The sequence below is a fragment of the Lycium ferocissimum genome, chromosome 5, assembly GCF_029784015.1.
Source record: "Lycium ferocissimum isolate CSIRO_LF1 chromosome 5, AGI_CSIRO_Lferr_CH_V1, whole genome shotgun sequence".
Classification (NCBI taxonomy): domain Eukaryota; kingdom Viridiplantae; phylum Streptophyta; class Magnoliopsida; order Solanales; family Solanaceae; genus Lycium; species Lycium ferocissimum.
Genome location: NC_081346.1, coordinates 32,386,478 through 32,406,217, shown reverse-complemented (window position 1 = coordinate 32,406,217; position 19,740 = coordinate 32,386,478). Strand labels below are relative to the sequence as shown.

The window sequence follows — 19,740 nt, the reverse complement described above, 5'->3', positions numbered from 1 at the left end:
TTTTCGAGAATATTCAGGTGAGAGAGTGAAGAAAGTCCTTGCAAATTTATGGGTCCAATGTGATAGACGGTAAAATACATGTGCAAGGAAATATATATCCACCTCTCTATAATAAACTAATGGCTTTTATGTCGATTATAGTGTATACATGTATATATAGTTGTGTTTAAATAATATATATATATATATGTACTATGTCCAAAATACAATTAATATAACAGCGTAGTTTGTGCTCTGTATCTAAAACTTTATTTTATTCGTGTTTGCTACGAAAATTTATTAATACTTTTTTAAAAGATAAGACTTGTTTAAAAGAAAATATTTTCCTCTCTTGAGATAAAATAATTGCAATATTTGAGCATCGGTTGATATTTTTAATTTTAATTCGATTAATTTAAAAGTGTAAAATACTTATTATTTTTTATCAAATTTTTATTTGGATAATTTTAATTCACATTATTAAAGTAATTTTACATTTTAGTAAATATTTTCGGTTTAGCTCATTTTACTTGTCTTGTTGTCTTTTTGCATGATTTTTTAAGGAAACGTGAATTAGAATTGTAATTTGACTAATTTATCTTATTCATTATTTGATCTTCATTTGATATTAATCTCTTTTTCACATTTATTAGAGTAAGAATAAAAATAAAAAAGTAATTAAATTGTATCTTATTTTTTAAATATATATATTTTAAGTATATTTATTTTAGTAAACATAATAAATAAATGACATGGCGGAATAGCAAATACGGAATTAAATATTTTGAAAGAAAAGTATTAATATAAGGTCCATATTTTTTGTTGTGCAATAATTTCATTTCTCTCACTAATGGGTTAATATGCATGTGGCATAATCCACTATTATTGACTTGATGGGATACTTTGGGAATTACATGAATATTGTTTGGTTTTTTAGTATATGGGTGCACAGTTTTTTTTTTTTTTTTTACGTTGCCTTTTTTTTTTTAATATGGGTCCATTTTTTTTTCCATGATATATTAAGTATGTTCCACCTAATTTTATTTACTCTAATGGGACGCATGGCGTCATTATTGATTTAATTGTTTGATTTTCTAAGCATTTGTTTTTTAACATTGTTTGTTTCATTAATATAGATTCACTTTTTTTTAAATATTGCATGGGGTCCACTTTTTTTTTCCGTGAGTTTGGGATGTGAAGTTCCACTTTTTTTTTTTTTTTTTTTTATTGCTCGGTGTTTTATGGGGGCGAATAACTTTTGGACATTATTAACAGACTATTTTTATGCATATAATATATATATATATATATACACACACACTATGTTCAAAACACGATTGATATAACATTATAATTTGTCTTTCTATTATCTAAAACTTTATTATATTAGTGTTTGCTAATAAATACAAAGTCTGCACTTTTTTTTTTACATTGATTTTTTTAAATATGGGATTAACTTTTTTTTTAATATATTGCTTGATTTGTCAATATGGGATACTATGTTCAAAACACGATTAATATAACATTGTAGTTTTTGTATATTTAAAATTTTATTATATTAGTATTTCGCTACGAATACGCATAGTGTTTAATATGGGGCCCATAATTTTTTTCACATTTGTTAGAGTAAGGAAAAAATGAAAAAGTAATTAAATTCTATCTTATTTTAATATATGAGTATTTTAAGTATGTTCTTATGTAAATAATTTCATTTGCTCCTACTAATGGGTTGATACACACATCATTATTGATTTAATTGTTTGATTTTCTAAGCATTTGTTTATTAACATTGTTTGTTTTATTAATATAGGATTCACTTTTTTGTTCTAATATTGTACTTGGTTATGTTAATATAGACTTTTTGTTCTTTTGGATGTGGTGAGTTTTCACTTTTTTTTCTTCCTTTTTTTTTTATTGCTTGTTATTTAGTATGGGCCCACCTTTTTTTTTTAAGGAATGACGGACGATTTAAGCACTGGAGTGCAAAATACTTTATATAGTTTTTATTTTTTTATATTCCCTAGTGTTGTTTAGTATGGAGCCCGCCATTTGACATTATTAATTACTATTTTTTTATATATATATATATATATATATATATATATATATATATATATATATATATATATATATATATATACTATATTCAAAACATGATTGATATAACATTGTAATTTGTGCTCCGTATCTAAAACTTTATTATATTAGTGTTTGCTAAGAATACAAAGTTTGCACTTTTTTTTTTGACACTGTTTATTTTTTTAATATGGGATTCACTTTTTTTTTTTGTTTATATATTGCTTGATTTTGTCAATATGGGAAACTATGTTCAAAACACGATTAATATAACATTTGTTTGTCCATATTTAAAACTTTATTATATCAAGTGTTTGCTATGAATACGCATGGTGTTTAATATGGGGCCCACATTTTTTTTAATATTGTTTTGTTTTTTATTATGAGATTCTACTTTTTTTTTAATATTGCTTAATTTTGTTAATATGAGGTTCACTTTTTTTTTTTTTTAGTGAGTTTGGATGTGGTGTGTTCCATTTTTTTTTTTTTAATACTGGTTGGTGTTTAATATGAGGCCCACAATTTTTTTTAATATTAGTTGTTGTTTAATATATATGGGGCCCGCAATTTTTTTTTGGTACAATTTTGTTTTAATATTTTTTTTTTAATTATGGGTTGTTTAATATGGAGCCAAAATATATATTTTTTTTTTCATGGAGGGGCCCCACAGCGGACGACGAAAAGGGAGCCCCAACCCATGCTTCTTAATAGTAGAAATTATCAGAAAAGAAATTCATATAAGTGAATCTCTCTCTTTTTCTTTTTCTTTTTTATCAAAATAAAAAATTGAACTTTTTATAGTATTGGAGTCACAGATCAAAATGTCGGAAAAAGAAAGAGATCTAAAGCCAAATATCTTTTTTCAAACGTGAAAAGTGACATTAACACACACATACGTAAAATTCGCTTCTATGCCAATGATTTTTCTTTTGTCTTCTTTTTTTGTAATTTTGTTTTTATTACTTAGTTGAAGGTATATTATCCTCCAGGGAAAATTCTGTCTCCCTTGTTTGCAATGCAACATCTTTGTCGAATTACTTGTCCTCGTATAGTGCTAACTTCCTTTATTATTTTTAACCTGCTCAATTTAGAGGGATAAAGCGAATATTATCCATTTAGTGGGCATTTGGCCATAATTCATTTTTTTCCGGCAATTTTTTTCACTTTTTTTACTTTTAGCGTTTGGCCATAAAAATTATTCACTTTTTTCTGGAGTTGTATTTCGGAATACCAAAAACAAAAAAAAATTATTTTTCAAAATTTTTTCATTTTTTTACACTACATTTCATCAAAACTACAATTTCAAAAACTATGGTCAACTCCAACCCAACTTCAAAAATTCCAAAAAAAGTAATTTTTTTTTTTTATATTTATAGCCAAACAGCACCTTAATAAATCAAAAGTGAGGATATGAAAATGTGTTTTTCATTAAGCACAAAACGAAAAGTGCACTTTACACGCCAGAGACACATAATCCAAATGGCCTTCTTGGCCCGCTTCCAAGCCAGTGGAATGATTTGCTGTTTGGTATTCACTCCAAACCAAACAAGCCTTTGCCGTTGAGTTCTTAGCTCATATCTTAACTGACCAATAGCTGCTCGCCAACTGACATTACATTTGGTCGGCTCTGAACTTCTAATTCGGCTTGCTTAGCCACTACAGCTTTTCTCCTCCTCTTTGGTGAGCCACTTTCGGAAGCCGATGATATCGACGAGCTAGCCGGTTCAGCTGATCGTCTCTTAACCGTCACTCGAACGGGTTCCGGCTCATTTAAGCCGATTCTATGCGGGAAATTTAATAGAGCCTTTGAGCCGCGCATCCTGTAAGCCGCTTTATCATAAGCGAGCGCGGCTTCTTCAGCCGTCTCGTAAGTTCCAAGCCAGACACGTGCACCATTTTTAGCTGGATCTCTTATCTCCGCTGCGAATTTCCCCCACGGTCTTTGTCTGACACCCCTATAATGCCTTCCCTTAGGCTGCACAACGGCTCGAGCCGTTGTAGTCTCGGCCGTTGGAGCCACTGAAGGGACAGGACTCGTAGCTGGCTCAGTCTCCTCCCTCGGCTCGGCTTTAACTTCCATGGACGTTAAATTTAACGGGGTCCATCCGATATTTAAAGCGTCTTGTAGAAGCCCATAAATTACCATATCTTCGGAATCGTCAACTTTTAACGGCAAGTCACCCCATGATTCTGTCAAACATGACATGAGACTACTGAAACTAGTTGGAGCTAACTCAGTAGAAATGGGTTGATACATTATGGATTTTTGAAGGTTTTTTTATAGCAGGTATAGAGTAAAGAGGAATTAAAAGGTTTTGAATTCTGGAAGAGAAGAAGGGATTGGGGTATATATAGGGGTATATTGGAGCAATAAGATACATGCACCTGAAAAAGGGACCCATTCAATTTTTGACGTCTGATTTGATTAATGAATAGTATTCATAATTTCAGGCTTCTTTGAAGTTTCTCACTGGCCAAGTGGACTAGTTGTTTAAGCCCTTTTTCCAAGTTTTTCTATCACGTGCCCCTGTATGAGGAGATGAGTTCCAGTCGTTGACGGAAGCCATTTAGTCATTTACCAATACCTTTTTTTTTTTTTTGGTAATAACTTTTACCATTACTTTAATTTACTGCAAAAATTTGCCTGTTTCTTAATTTTTGCTAATCTTTTTTCTTTTTGCTTTTTTCTCCATATTTTATATTGCCTAGTCCGATATTTGCACATTATTATTTCAGAATAATAAAAAAAGAGAAAATTTAACCAAGCAAAAATTCTCGTCTTCTAATTTTCTAAAGATAGATAAAGAATTAAAAAAATAGATAAAGGATTAGAATCCAATGTATCAACAAAATTATTTTTTTATTTCTACTGATGTGATTTATGACGACCCGAATTTGTATTTTTTTTTAATAAAAAAATAGAAGAATTGGTATATTTGACGTAGTGAATCAAATTATGATCTCTTTATCATTAATAAATGCGTCTGATCCATTTTGTCACCGTAAGAACAATTATGAAGGAAAACCGCCACCCCTCCCCCCTCACCCCACAGCCCCCGCCGCCCCCCCCCGCCCAAAACAAAAAAAAGAAACTCAAAGCGGAAATAGTTTAGACCGATATTTGTTTGACAACTGTTTGTCATTAAGTACTAATCCTAATTTAGACACAAATTAAATAGTCGTCTGACAGTTAGATCATCGGTTTAAAGCAAGAACACGTATATCCGTTTAGACTATAAGTCTATAACATATATTTTAATGGCAATGCTTATCTATGATGGCCTGTGATATATGTTTATCGGGATTTGTTTACTTAGTTTGGGAAGTGAAGTGTCTAGATCTGGGCTTTTGTTTTTCTTTATCTTCCTATTGCATTTTCTTTTGGTCTTCTGTAAAGCTTATATTTCTATTAATAAATAAAGCCACCATTTCAGGTGGTCAATTATATATAAAAAAAATTAAAAAAAAAGATGGCCTGTGATATGTGAATAGTAGTGTTTTAAAAGGCGTTTCGAAACGCGCCCGGGGGCGGGGGCGTACCAAAAAATGCCCCATTTCAAAAATTATATATAAAAAAAAAATTAAAAAAAAAAGGGTGGGGTCAAAAGTCTCCCGTGGCGTACGCCCACATTCAGTCTCGAACGCTCAGCGTTTGGGGCGTAAGCCCAGAAAACTTCTTCGAACTAAAATAAAATTTGTTAAATAAGTCCTTAATATAATGCCCAAATTCTCAAAAGTCAATATGTAATTACTCAAATATTTTAAAAAGGAACTGAAATATTAAATTTAAAAGTCAAGACTTTTTTTTATTGCTAGAATGCCTAATATATATTCTTTTCCAATTATTTATCTTGTCTTCTACTATCTCAAAAAAATAACGAGCAGTCACTTATACTTGTAAGTAGCGTATAATAGATTGTTCTAATTAGTTTTTTTGTGGGGGTGGAGCATATATATATATATATATATTCTTTTTTAATTATTTATCTTGTCTTCTACTATCTCAAAAAAATAACGAGCAGTCACTTGTACTTGTAAGTAGCGTATAATAGATTGTTCTAATTAGTTTTTTTTTTTTTTAGGGTGGAGCATATATATATCACTTATTTATAATTTTCTTCAATTTTTTACGCTATTTCACCTATTTAAAAGTATTTATTATAATTATATCATTTTATAAAATACTAAAAATTAAAATCCCATGGGGCTTACGCCCAGTGCCTCGGGGCTTACGTCTCACTGAGGCAGACGTAAAACGCCCCGCCTTACGCCCTCGCCTTTTAAAACACTGGTGAATAGATCCTTATCTTGTAAATGGACAATTAACTTAACAAATCCTTTTGTTTGTCCGATTGTCTTTCTTTAGGCTATTGCATAAAGCGAATGCGAGTTGTTTAATGCCGAGATAGTAGTAATTTCCCTTAAGAATATACTTCCTCCGTTTCAATTTATGTGAACCCATTTGACTGGGCACGACATTTAAGAAAAAGTGAAGACTTTTGAAATTTGTGATTTAAAATAAGTCTTGAATATTTGTGTGACTGTAAATCACTTCATAAAGTGAATTTATTTTCAAATTAGGAAAGAGATCATTTATTTTAACATGAATTAAAAAGAAAATAGGTTCATATAAATTGAAACAGAGGGAATATATAGTTTTTATCCACCACACTCCTTTATCCTTACTGTCATATAATAATAGCAGGTGCTTTCAGTAGTCTATAAAAATAGATGGTAGCCCCACCTTAAAAGAAATGGTGTTTTATTAAATAATCTTGAAAGCAACAATATGTCACTTGGTACGTGAAGTCGGTAAGAAACATCCTCCAAATTCTCTCTTCACATATTCATTAATATTGTAAAACATAGAAAATCCGATAATCATGTTGTTCTTGGTAACATCCGTCTGATTTCTATCATTTGTTTGCCTCCTTTTTCCTTGTGGGTCAACTTTTAAAAGAAAGCCATCTCGTATTGCCTAAATTTTATTGAGAGATAAATAAGAAAATGATTAGTAAGGCACTCATCCTCACCTCACTAAGTGCAACTTAGATGAAATAATCATCTTTAAATTACCCATGGTTAGTACGTGTTAGAATATGTCCCAAAAGGATTTCACGAAATCGTCCTATTTCAACTGGAATTCGATAATTGTACCATTCCAACTGAGATTCGACTGGCTTGTCCCATTCCAACTGAGATTTTAAACGTCTTCAACCCCTATTTAAAGGAGATTTTTGGCCAGAACATCAAAAAAAAGAGAACAACTATCAAGACTACACACAAGACTATATTCCACACTTATGTTAGAGAGTTTTCATTGAGAGATTGTAATCTTTCGTTTCCTTTGATCTCGTTGTGTTTTGACACTCTGTTGAGATCGTTTTTGTACTCCTCACCTTATAGTTGATTTCTCTGCGCTTCGCGCCCCGTAGTTTTTCCCGTCTTGGGTTTCCACGTAAATCTTGTGTTCATTACGTTTATGCTTTCTTGCATTATTGTTCTTGTGTTGGTGCATCCTAATTGGTTCCACTGCATCGCTCGTTTAATTCTTAAAAAGTGGTATCAAAGCGTTCAAGATCCAGGATGTCTACTGTAACCAAGTTTGATATCGAGACAGCAAGATAAGCTTAAGTAGCTGGAAAGTTCAGATGCAAGTCGTTCTCACCCAGAACGGATTGAAGAAGGCTCTTCTTGGGAAATCCAGGAAACCCGAGTCTATGACAGATGATCAATAGGAGGAATTTGATGAAAAGGCGCTTTCAACTATCCAACTATGTCTATCTAAGACGGTTCTTCGCGAGGTTATTCATGAGACTACTGCTGCAGGCGTCTAGTTGAAGTTAGAGTCACTCTGCATGATGAAAAGTCTCGAAAATAAAATTCGTCTGAAGGAACGATTATACACATTCTCTATGGCTGAAGGTACCCCCTTTCAAAATCATCTTGATGAGTTCAATTCTGTTATTCTTGACCTAGAAAATTTAGACGTTAAGGTCGAAGATGAGGATAAAGCAATATTGTTGGTGGTCTCCCTACCCTCTACGTATAAGCACTTTAAAGAAATCATGCTATATGGTGGTAATGAAACACTGTGTTATGAGGATGTTAAATCTAATTTGTTGTCCAAAGAAAAATTAATTTTGAAGTGCGTTCTAAAGACAAAGGAACACTTTGTTTATCGATTGAAAAGATCTCTTTATGGCCTTAAACAAGCTCCAAGACAGTGGTACAAAAGGTTTGATTCCTTTATGATTGGGCAAGACTACACACGTAGTAAGTATGATAATTGTGTGTATTTTCGATAGTTTTCTGGTGGTTCCTTCGTTTACTTGTTGTTATATGTTGATGATATGTTGATTGCTTCTAAAGACAAATCTTTGATCAACAAGTTAAAATCTCAACTTCATTCTGAGTTTGAGATGAAGAACCTTGGTGTAGCTAAGAAGATTCTAGGTATGGAGATTCATAAGGATCGAAAAGCTGGGAAGCTTTACCTATCTCAGAGGAGTACTTTGAGAAAGTCCTCGATAGGTTAAATATGTTTGATTGTAAACCTGTTTCTACTCCGTTTGATGCTCATTTTAAACTGTCTGCTAACTCTTGTCTTAAGTCCGAGGAGGACATTGAGAGGATGTCTACTCTCCCGTATGCTAGTCCTGTTAGTAGCCTTATTTATGCTATGGTTTGCACTAGACCTGATTTAAATTTTACGATAAGCATGGTGAGCCGATACATGCATAATCCTGGAAAGGATCTTTGGAATGCCGTGAAGTGGATTCTTCGTTATGTGAAAGGGTCCGTTGATATTGATTTGGTATTTGATAGAGCCAAGGCATCATCTTATAATGTTGTTGGGTTCGTTGATTCTGATTATGATGGTGATCTCGATAGTAGGAGGTCTATTTCTGGTTACATTTTTTCACTGTGCTCTGGTGCTATCTCTAGGAAAGCACAATTACAGTCTATTGCAGCCCTTTCTACTACCGAAGCTGAGTATATCGCTGCAACTGAAGGTGTTGAAGAAGCTACATGATTACGAGGTCTTCTTATTGATCTTGGTGTTCAATAGGGTACTACCGTTATATTTTTCGATAGCCAGAGTGCTATTCATCTTACCAAAACCGATTCTCATCGGTCGAAGACCAAGCATATTAGCGTTAAATACCACTTTATCAGAGATACTATTGCTGCAGGGGAGATTGTGGTAAAGAAAGTGCATACGTCACAGAATCCCGCAGATCTGTTAACCAAGCCATTTGCTATCACTAATTTTAAGCATTGCTTAGACTTAGTTGGTGTTCTTCATGCTTAAATTGCCCTTCGGGGCTTTATGGGGTGACGAGTGTTGATGTTGATATATTTTGGTCCAAGGTGGAGATTGTTAGAATATGTCCCAAAAGGGTTTCACGAAATTGTCCCATTCCAATTGGGATTCGATAATTGTCCCAATCCAAGTGGGATTCGACTAGCATGTCCTATTCCAATTGGGATTTTGAACGTCTTCAACCCCTATTTAAAGGAGATTTTCGGCCAGAACATCAAAAAAAAGAGAACAACTATCAAGACTACACACAAGACTATATTCCACACTTATATTAGAGAGAGTTTTCATTGAGAGATTGTAATCTTTCGTTTCCTTTGATCTCGTTGTGCTTCGACATCCTATTGAGATCGTTTTGTACTTCTCACCTTATAGTTGATTTCTCTACGCTTCGCGCCCCGTGGTTTTTTCCGTCTTGGGTTTCCATGTAAATCTTGTGTTCATTACGTTTATTACTTTCTTGCATTATTGTTCTTGTGTTGGTGCATCCTAATCGGTTCCGCTGCATCGCTCGTTGAATTCTTAACGGTACGTAATACAGAAAAAAATTCCAACACTAATTTAATAAAAAGAATCAAAAGAAGAGAGGTCATAACAATGCACGATAGAATGGATTGGCACATTTTAATTACCCAATGCCACACTCCCAACAATGCACGATGAATGGTGAGATGTGATTGGAACTCAATCCTACTCCAGTTGAGTGAACCCTATCTTAGCTAACTTAAAGACACATTTGGATTCGGCTGTTAGTAACAAAAACTACGAAAATAATTATTTAATAATGTCTGAAACTGAATAATGAACGTAATGAAATATCATCTCAAACATAACCCACTAACATTCACGAGCCTCTAAGAATATTAAATCTAATACACAGTGAACGGGATATGTCTTATAATAATCAATGCCGGAAACGGAATTGCTATTGCTAGAATGAAATCAATGGAGCCTATCAGTTGAGCCTAAGAGATCACTCTCTAGCCATGGTTTCATTACCTGCCACACTCAACACCTGCCACATGACATGGTAGACCCAAATTAAACTGGCTAAGTATCTCCAATGGCACCCCGTAAGTCTTTTGTCACGACCCAACCGGAGGGCCATGACGGGCACCCTGAGCTAACCCACCCGGGCACCTCTCGTCGTACATTCACATTCATATCTAGGTGAGCCATATGGCTTATCAACAAACTCTATGCATCAATAATGCCATTTCCAACGGCTAAAATACTTTTTATATCAACATCAAAACTACCCCCATATACATATACACAAGCCGACGAGGCTAACAAAATAATATACCAAAAATATGAGCCGACAAGGCAAAATACATCTACTATACATGACTGTCTACGAGCCTCTAAGAAGAGTATGAAACATCATCATAAGGACGGGACAGGGCCCCGCCATGCCCATATATATACATAAAAGAATAGTACCAACAGCTGCGGCTCCAGATCAAATGGAGCTCCTCTAAGCAATCACTAGATATGCAGCCTAAGGATCAAGTCTATCTCCCTGTCCACCTGCGGGCTTGACGCAAAGGTCGACAAACAAAAGGACGTCAGTACGGATAATGTATTGAGTATGTAAGGGATAATCAATAACACAATAGAAACATGAACGATAACATAAGGAAGAAGAGTCATGGGATGATAGAGCCATTTATATCTCTAGCGACATTCATCATATTTACTTACTCTTTTTCTAATGGGAACCTTCCATTTCATACATTTATACATATAGTAGTATCATACCCGACCATAGAGGTTCGGTGTCTCACATACCCGGCCATAACAAGGCTCAGTGTTATACATACCTGGCCCTCCCTAGGCTCAGTGTCATCCATACCCAACTGCAGTAGTGTGCGCGCGATAGATATCATACCCAGCCATATAAGTTCGGTGTTCTTAGTAGTCATACTTCAATATATATATATATATATATATATATATATATATAGGAGTACATACATGTCGTTAACATCATCATCATCACCATTATTTTCATTATATCCTTCCTTAGAGGATCAACTATCATAGGATGGGACCAATGGTATCGTGAGAATATCAAGATCATGAGCTTTAGTGATTCTGTCACGACCCAAACCGATGGGTCATGACTAGTGCCCCAGCAAACCTGCTAAATATAATCAGACTGAAACTAAGGACAATATGAAAATTTGTAAAAACATGCTGTAGACTCATAATGTCATATATCAAAATGAACCCGTTTCCTGAGGAGTCACAGTTAAGCAAAACATGACAAAATATGCAAGCCGACAAGGCTGCCACTATATACGGGAATATCCAAACGATCTATGTCGATGTAGCTGACCAAAACATATATACAACCCACACATGTCTACGGACCTCTAAGAGTATAACAGTGAAACACGATGGAACAGGGCCCCGCCGTACCCCTGGATATGCATGAGTCTATATCAAAGAATCTTTACCAAAATAACTCAAACTCCGGACCAATGGAGTTCTCCAAGCAGCTGAGCAAAGGTCTTAGGCTGGAGGATCACCAAACCGAGTATCCGCACCTGCGAGCATGAAACCCAACCCCCGAAGAAAGGAGGTCAGTACGGAAAATGTATTGAATATGTAAAGCATGAAGTACAGTAATAAAGGTCATGACTGAGTGAAAAGATGACAGGAGATAAGTATTATAATCAAGGAATACCAATGCCTTTGTATCTTGTGTTGTGAGTCATACATATATATACTCTGTATACCGTACCCGACCCATTATGGGACTCGGTGAGTGAAATCATATACATACATATATACCGTACCCTGCCCTTTAGCAAGGGACTCGGTGAAATATAAATATATACCGTACCCGACCCTTTAGTAAGGGACTCGGTGAAATATAAATATATACCGTACCCGACCCTTTAGTAAGGGACTCGGTGAAATATAAATATATACCGTACCCGGCCCTTTAGTAAGGGACTCGGTGAAATATAAATATATACCGTACCTGGCCCTTTAGTAAGGGACTCGATGAAATATAAATATATACCGTACCCGGCCCTTTAGTAAGGGACTCGGTGAAATATAAATATATACCGTACTCGGCCCTTTAGTAGGGGACTCGGTGAAGTGATGCAATGAAAATGTGTACAAATGCCAAGCCTTTCATTAGTAACTCATGATCCTGTATGAAGACTCTTTTGTGAATGCACAATCATGTCATCTCAGGATATCTTTTGAAGGAATTATTATCGAGGTGAGAACACTTAGTATTAGGGGCAATCATGTACAAAATGAATCATCATTTGGGATTCAAGAGAATAGATAGGATGAACTAACACTTGGGGGACTAAAGACAACTATCATGTCAAGTACTACTGAGAACTAGAGTTCATTAGAGTCACATGTGTTCGTCGTTTGTTCATTTTATGTAATTCATGCCAAAGAAGGAAGAAGGGATAGCTTTACATACCTGAAAATTCACGTCCCGGCCTTCCCACCTATTTTTGGTCCCACAATCTACATATAAGACCATTCATGCTATAATTAGGTCCATTGTTATATACTTATCCTAAGCCTCCAAATAAATCTTTCTAGAATCTGCCGAAATTTCGGTAACATCTCCTCTGTTTATATGCCTAGCCCGAAATTACAATTCAGTAACCAACAATAACAACATCAATACCAACATTAACAACATCACTTTCAACACCAACATGTGCCATAAAACAGCCCACACGCTGTTTTCCAACTTCCATAACTAACCAACTTACTATACCATTATTTAACGACTTTGTCTCCAAGAATAAACCGGTATTAACGTAAATAGAAAGAGATTAATACCTTATTCTTGTTAAAATAGGAATATCTCCGATATCCACTTGAATCCACGCTAAAATCCACCGCAAAACAATTCTAGAATCACAACCATGCGTTATCCGGGCTTGATTAACGCTTCGCCACTTGAAAATCACTCAAACCCTCACTTTTTTTATGACGAAATTTCCCTTTATGGTGCTGAGCTCCCAATCTGATTTTTTGATGAAAAAAATGAGGCTTAGCCCCTTTTATAGGTTCAAATTCGGGGGTCATTGTAGTAGTACGGTTACTGTAGCAATACTGTAGCACGCGTTTCTACTCTGTCAGCCAAACTTGTAACATTCATAATTCTCTACTACGATGTCCTATCAATGAGGGGTTTGTTGCGTTGGAAACTAGACTCAACGAACTTCATTTTAGGCTTTTGAAACACCTTAAAACACTTCACATGCTAAGAGATATTCTTCCCTCAAGTTGGACTAAAATTTTGACACGAACCTTTACCCATCCTTTCTCCAAAGTCGTACTACTCCATTTCTTTCACTCATTTCCTTATAAAACCTTCCGGTATACCTTATACAAATCCTTCACTCATTAAATATACTTAATAATGCTTGCTTATATTCCAAAGTGGTCTTACTTAACCAAAACTCAACATACTTATGTTTCAAATTTGATAGGTGCTTCTTCGAAGATACGGGGTGTAACAGATTCTAGGAATGAAATCATCATGAAAGATACTATGGATTTCACATAAAGGTATACATCAATGGGATCATGCCTTAAGAAAGAAGGGTTAGCCTGACATACCTTTATGTCTTCTTAACTACTTAACGTTCACCTTCAAAGCCCGAGAAATCTACATTTAAGAGGGTTCATACAAAGGTTAGCCTTCAAAGACACCCTTAAGTTCAAACGAGTATAATTCGTAAGCTAGCGAAAATTGGGCAGCATTTCCCCTATTTTATCTACCTCTACCATATTCCAAAAGAACTCCCAATCAACAATGACATTATCAACAATACTACAATCAAGAGATTTCATTCAAGTTAAGCATCATCCAATCCCAAAACTCCTTTTCATGATCATTCATAACAATGGTTACTACACAACACCATATATGCTTACATACAATATTTCCTCAATATCATCTATAACATCCACAACAAGATTATACTTCTAACATGCAAAGAATTACAATTCAAGTTAACATATAGCTCATAATATCTCCAAGTTCATACTTGAACTCTATTTCCACTTTTCTTCCTTTACCCACATGGCATAACAATCATACAACCTTAACCATATGTAAAAGATGTGAAATCTTACCTTACTCACTTAAGAACAAGTCTTGGGTCAACTTACTCCACTAAAGTGAAGTCTCCAACATTAACACCATAAGAAATCTTGAGTTCCACAAACCCTAGCAAGCTTCCTAGCACTTGAACCTCTACTTTTTTAGATTTTCTTGGATTTTGCCTTGATTAGTTTATAGACATAGAGAGAGGGTTTTGGAGAGCTCAAGGATATGTTATGGGAAAATAATGAGTCCAAATGATATGAAATGAAATATATAAAGCGTAACTTAAAATCCAGTCGGGCAATCCTGCGCCCACTTTGACGGATCGTCAAAATTCCTACGGTCCATCAAAATAATCAACCGCCTACCCAAACATGGTTCACTGTGACTGTTTTACGCTGGGAAAATACCATTTGACGGGCAGCAAAAATTTCTGCGGTCCGTCAAACTGATCCGTCAAAATGTTCTGCCCGAGCAGTCTGTCTTAAAATACCCATAACTTTTTACTCCGAAGTCACATTGATGAAAGGTTTGTTGCGTTGGAAACTAGACTCAATGAACTTCAATTTGGACAAAAGAAACACACCAAAACTCCTAATATTCTAGGAGATATACCCCCCTCAAGTTGGACCAAAATCCTGTCCAAAATTTTGCCAAGTTTTCCCAAAGTTCCGATAAACTTAATTTTCTTAATTTGCTTATCCTCAAATCCTTCCATAGCTTATTTCATGAGCTTAAACCCCCATAACCATAATATAGAAACATATAATCTCATATATCCTAGAAGATAACTCCAGTTTTGTCACGACCCAAACCGATGAGCCGTGACGGGAGTCTGACCTCTAGCGGCCAACCACCCCTAAACACTTATCTGAAACATACTGAACATCAAAGGCCCATAAATGGCATAAACCGATCTCATAAAAGGGGAACATCAAGACCCTGTACAGGGAACATCAAGACCCTGTACAATCTGCATAAACATACACAACATGCGGAAGAACAGTGCAAGCCGGCTAGGCTGCTACATATACTGCACACACAAGAATAGAAGCCGACAAGGCTACATCATCTGACTACAACATACGCCTGTCTACAGACCTCTACTGGAATAAAAGCTGTAGAAAGGACGGGACAGGGCCCCATCATGCCCATATATATTACATCTCAAAAGAAAGGCCTACCAAAATAGACTGCAACTCCGGAATCAAGTGGAGTGCACGGATCTCCGCCGGGATAGGGTCCTGGCTAAGCAGACCACCTCTCCGTCTACCCCACGCGGGCATGAACGCAAATTTCCGAAGCGGGGGAGTCGCACGGATAATGTACCGAATATGTAAGGCATAAAGGCAAACATGTATGAATATATATATAGAAACCATGAATAAGATCTCACTCATGTTCGAAATGACTATCGTACATTTAACGTATGAACTAGTATCTGTCTGCATCTAACTAAATCTGTATATCGGAAAGCATGGACATGCATCTATATACGCATATATCTAGTGGGTACACACCCCATTGTCACATCACAGGCCACACCTTTACCCCCTGTCAAGTGTGCCTTGCACCTGCATATATATATCGCAACATCATAGGTCACTCATGGACCACTCATAGGCCACACCTTCACCCCCTGTCAAATGTGCCTTTCACATATAAAACGTAATATCATAGGTCACACCCTCACCCCCTGTCAAGTGTGCCTTTCACTCATGCCCCTGAGAACTGAAAGTGAATGCATAGTGCAAATAAAACTGAACAATAGGATTCTCAAACAATATAATGACAATTTGCCTCTCATGGGCCTTACTGAACTCATACTACTAGGACAGGAAATTACAAGATCTGTATATGGGGAAAATGCCATAGCCGTGGTACAAGAACATCAAAACTGTATTTCTCTTAGTTCTTATAGGAATAGAGTAGTATGGAGACTCTCTGACTCGTTTATTGGTTCATATCATAGGATCATGCCAAAGTGAAAGAAAGGGAAAGCCTTAACATACCTCGACGTATATCGAATCGCCCAACTTCTACCTCTTGAACTTGTAAATCTACAATTAAGATAACATAAGCCTTAATTAGGCTACTTGCCTTGCTTACTAATCATACCCAAGCACGTATAAAGCTTAACGAATTATAGACGACCATCCCCTTTATAAGCTTACAATTCTTCAACTTCTCATTCTACCCCACATCAACCATAATACCCACAACACAATGATAACACCTATATGCATCAAAATATACGTAAATCTATCTCTAATCATTTCTTAGAATAGCCTCATGTCACTACCTTGCCCTTCATCAATCTATCACTTCCACAAATACCTTCTCTTTACCTAAAATCACTAAAACTCTCGATAGCCAACTTAAATATAAAGGTAGAAATCATTTACATCCCTTGAGGGGTCAAGAATCCCAAGAATCACTTTAACTTCAACTCCCAAAGCTTCCCATTCTTGGAGAAACCCTAGAAGCAACCTTCTTCTTTACAAGCTCGGGTTTACGGGGTCCGGATTTTGTCAAATCTTCACTAATATGCCATAAATGTTGGGAGAGCAAAATATTAGGGTTTTCTGATCTAGGAATGAGAGAAATGTGAAATAAAGTCGTGGACCACGTATTTATACCCTGTCGACGCCGCACAACGACGGTCCATCGATAAGTTCGACGGCCCGTCAATCATGACTGGTGTCTTGCAGGTTTTTTTGATTCAGTTCAGGTCGCGTCGACTTGATTCGTTCAACTTCTAATCCTATAAATCACCAGGAACACCTGCTGCTACCATTGCACACGGGGTAAGACACTTTCTATCTCTAAAACTCGAGCTCGGGTCTCTATTCCAAGGGCATACTCGACTAGAAAACCATAGGTTCTACCACTATGAACACGAGGGGTGTAACAAGTTTCCACGATTAGGACAACTAACGCCTAACAAATCTCAACGGACGAAACTACGAGGTGTAACATTCTCCCCCTCTTAGGAACAGTCGTCCTCGAATGATAGACTCTTGGGGATTCTATAAAAAATTTGGCAGAGTTTCACCTGTAATATGACACTACTATCTTGTCACAGTAACCCAAAATATATCGCCTCACAGGGCTACAACAACAACACCAACAACCATGGCCACACACGACCAAGAAAACATCGAAGAAAGCATTACATACCTGGGGGCAAGGGCGTCTCTGCCTGAGTCTCCTCTGAAGGTGGAAATAAATGCGAGTACCTGAACTTCATGTCTTCGTCCGCTTCCCAGGTCATTTCCTATCTATTATTATTTCTCCATAAGACTTTAATCGAAGCTACATCTTTGGTTCCGAGTCTCTCCGTACTTCGCCATCTAGAATGGCAAATGAGAACTTCTTCGTAGGATAATTCCTCAGTGACTTGAACATCATCTACCGGTACAACTCTAGAAGGATCTCCAATGCACTTACGAAGCATCGATACATGGAAAATCGGATGGACTGACTCCAAATCCGAAGATAGATGTAATTTATAAGCCACTTGGCCTACCTTGCGTACAATCTCATAAGGTCCAATATACCGAGGACTAAGGTTGCCCTTTTTGCCAAATCTCATGACGCCCTTCATTGGCGACACCTTCAAGAATACCCAATCTTTCACTTGAAACTCTAAATCTCGTCGACAATTATCTGCATAGGATTTCTGACGACTCTGAGCTGTTAATAATCGATCCTGTATAAGCTTGACCTTTTCTATAGCTTGCTGGCCCAAGTCTGGCCCTATCAGTTTAGTTTCTCCCACTTCAAACCACCCAATTGGCGATCTACACTTGCGCCCATATAAAGCCTCATACGGGGCTATTTGGATGCTGGAATGATAACTATTGTTATAGGCAAACTGAATAAGCGGTAAGTGATTATCCCAACTACCTCCAAAATCCAACACACATGCCCGTAGCATATCCTCAAGAGTCTGGATGGTACGCTCAGCTTGCCCATCAGTCTGTGGATGAAATGCTGTACTAAGACTCACCTGAGTACCCAAACCTTCTTGAAAAGACTTCCAGAAATTTACGGTAAACTGTGTCCCTCTATCGGAAATAATAGATACTGAAACACCATGGAGTCGCACTATCTCTTTGACATAAAGCCTTTCATAATCTTCGGCTACATATGTAGTCTTGACTGGTAGGAAATGAGCTGACTTCGTATGTCTATCCACAATTACCCATATAGAATCATATTTATGCCTAGAACGAGGCAAGCCTGCAATGAAGTCCATATTAATCACTTCCCATTTCCAAGTTGGAATTTCCATAGCTTGCAACAATCCACCGGGCTTTTGATGCTCAATTTTCACTTGCTGATAATTATGAAGATCCCATGCTAGCTATTTCATCTACCTCTACCAAATTCCAAAATAACTCCCAATCAACAATGACATTATAAACAATACCACAATCAAGAGATTTCATTCAAGTTAAGCATCATCCAATCCCAAAACTCTTTTTCATGATCATTCATAACAATGGCTACAACACAACACCATATATGCTTACATACAATATTTCCTCAACATCATATATAACATCCACAACAAGATTTTACTCCTAACATGCCAAGAATTACAATTCAAGTTAACCTATAGCTCATAGTATCTCCAAGTTCATACTTGAACTCTATTTCCACTTTTCTTCCTTTACCCACATGGCATAACAATCATACAACCTTAACCATATGTAAAAGATGTGAAATCTTACCTTATTCACTTAAGAACAAGTCTTGGATAAACTTACTCCACTAAAGTGAAGTCTCCAACATTAACACCATAAGAAATTTTGAGTTCCACAAACCCTAGTAAGCTTCCTAGCACTTGAACCTCTTACTTCTTTTAGATTTTCTTGTATTTTGGCTTGGATTAGTTTATAGACCTAGAGAGAGGGTTTTGGAGAGCTCAAGGATCTGTTTTGGGGAAATAATGAGTCCAAATGATATGAAATGAAATATATAAAGCGTAACTTAAAATCTCGTCGGGCAATCCTGCGCCCACTTTGATGGATCGTCAAATTTCCTACGGTCCATCAAAATGCTCCGTCAAACTGCCTAGCCAAACATGGCTCACTGTGACTATTTTACGCTAGGAAAATACCATTTGACAGGCTGCAGAAATTTCTGCGGTCCATCAAACTGATACGTCAAAATGTTCTGCCCGAGTAGTCTGTCTTAAAACGCCCATAACTTTTTATTCTGAAGTCACATTGACGACCGGTTTATTGCG

At 36.2% G+C, this 19,740-nt stretch overlaps 1 protein-coding gene across 1 annotated transcript; it reads right to left on the bottom strand.

The window, feature by feature from the left end:
- Positions 1 to 3,464: 3,464 nt before the first annotated feature.
- Positions 3,465 to 4,393, bottom strand: LOC132056721 (ethylene-responsive transcription factor 2). Its single transcript, XM_059449036.1, has one exon. It carries the CDS (start codon positions 4,310 to 4,312, stop codon positions 3,635 to 3,637), a length of 678 nt encoding a protein of 225 aa, XP_059305019.1. The 5' UTR covers positions 4,313 to 4,393; the 3' UTR covers positions 3,465 to 3,634.
- Positions 4,394 to 19,740: the final 15,347 nt, after the last annotated feature.

Bases quoted from the DNA above. Each gene is read 5' to 3' on its own strand.
- LOC132056721 (XM_059449036.1), bottom strand. From the start codon at position 4,312: ATGTATCAACCCATTTCTACTGAGTTAGCTCCAACTAGTTTCAGTAGT.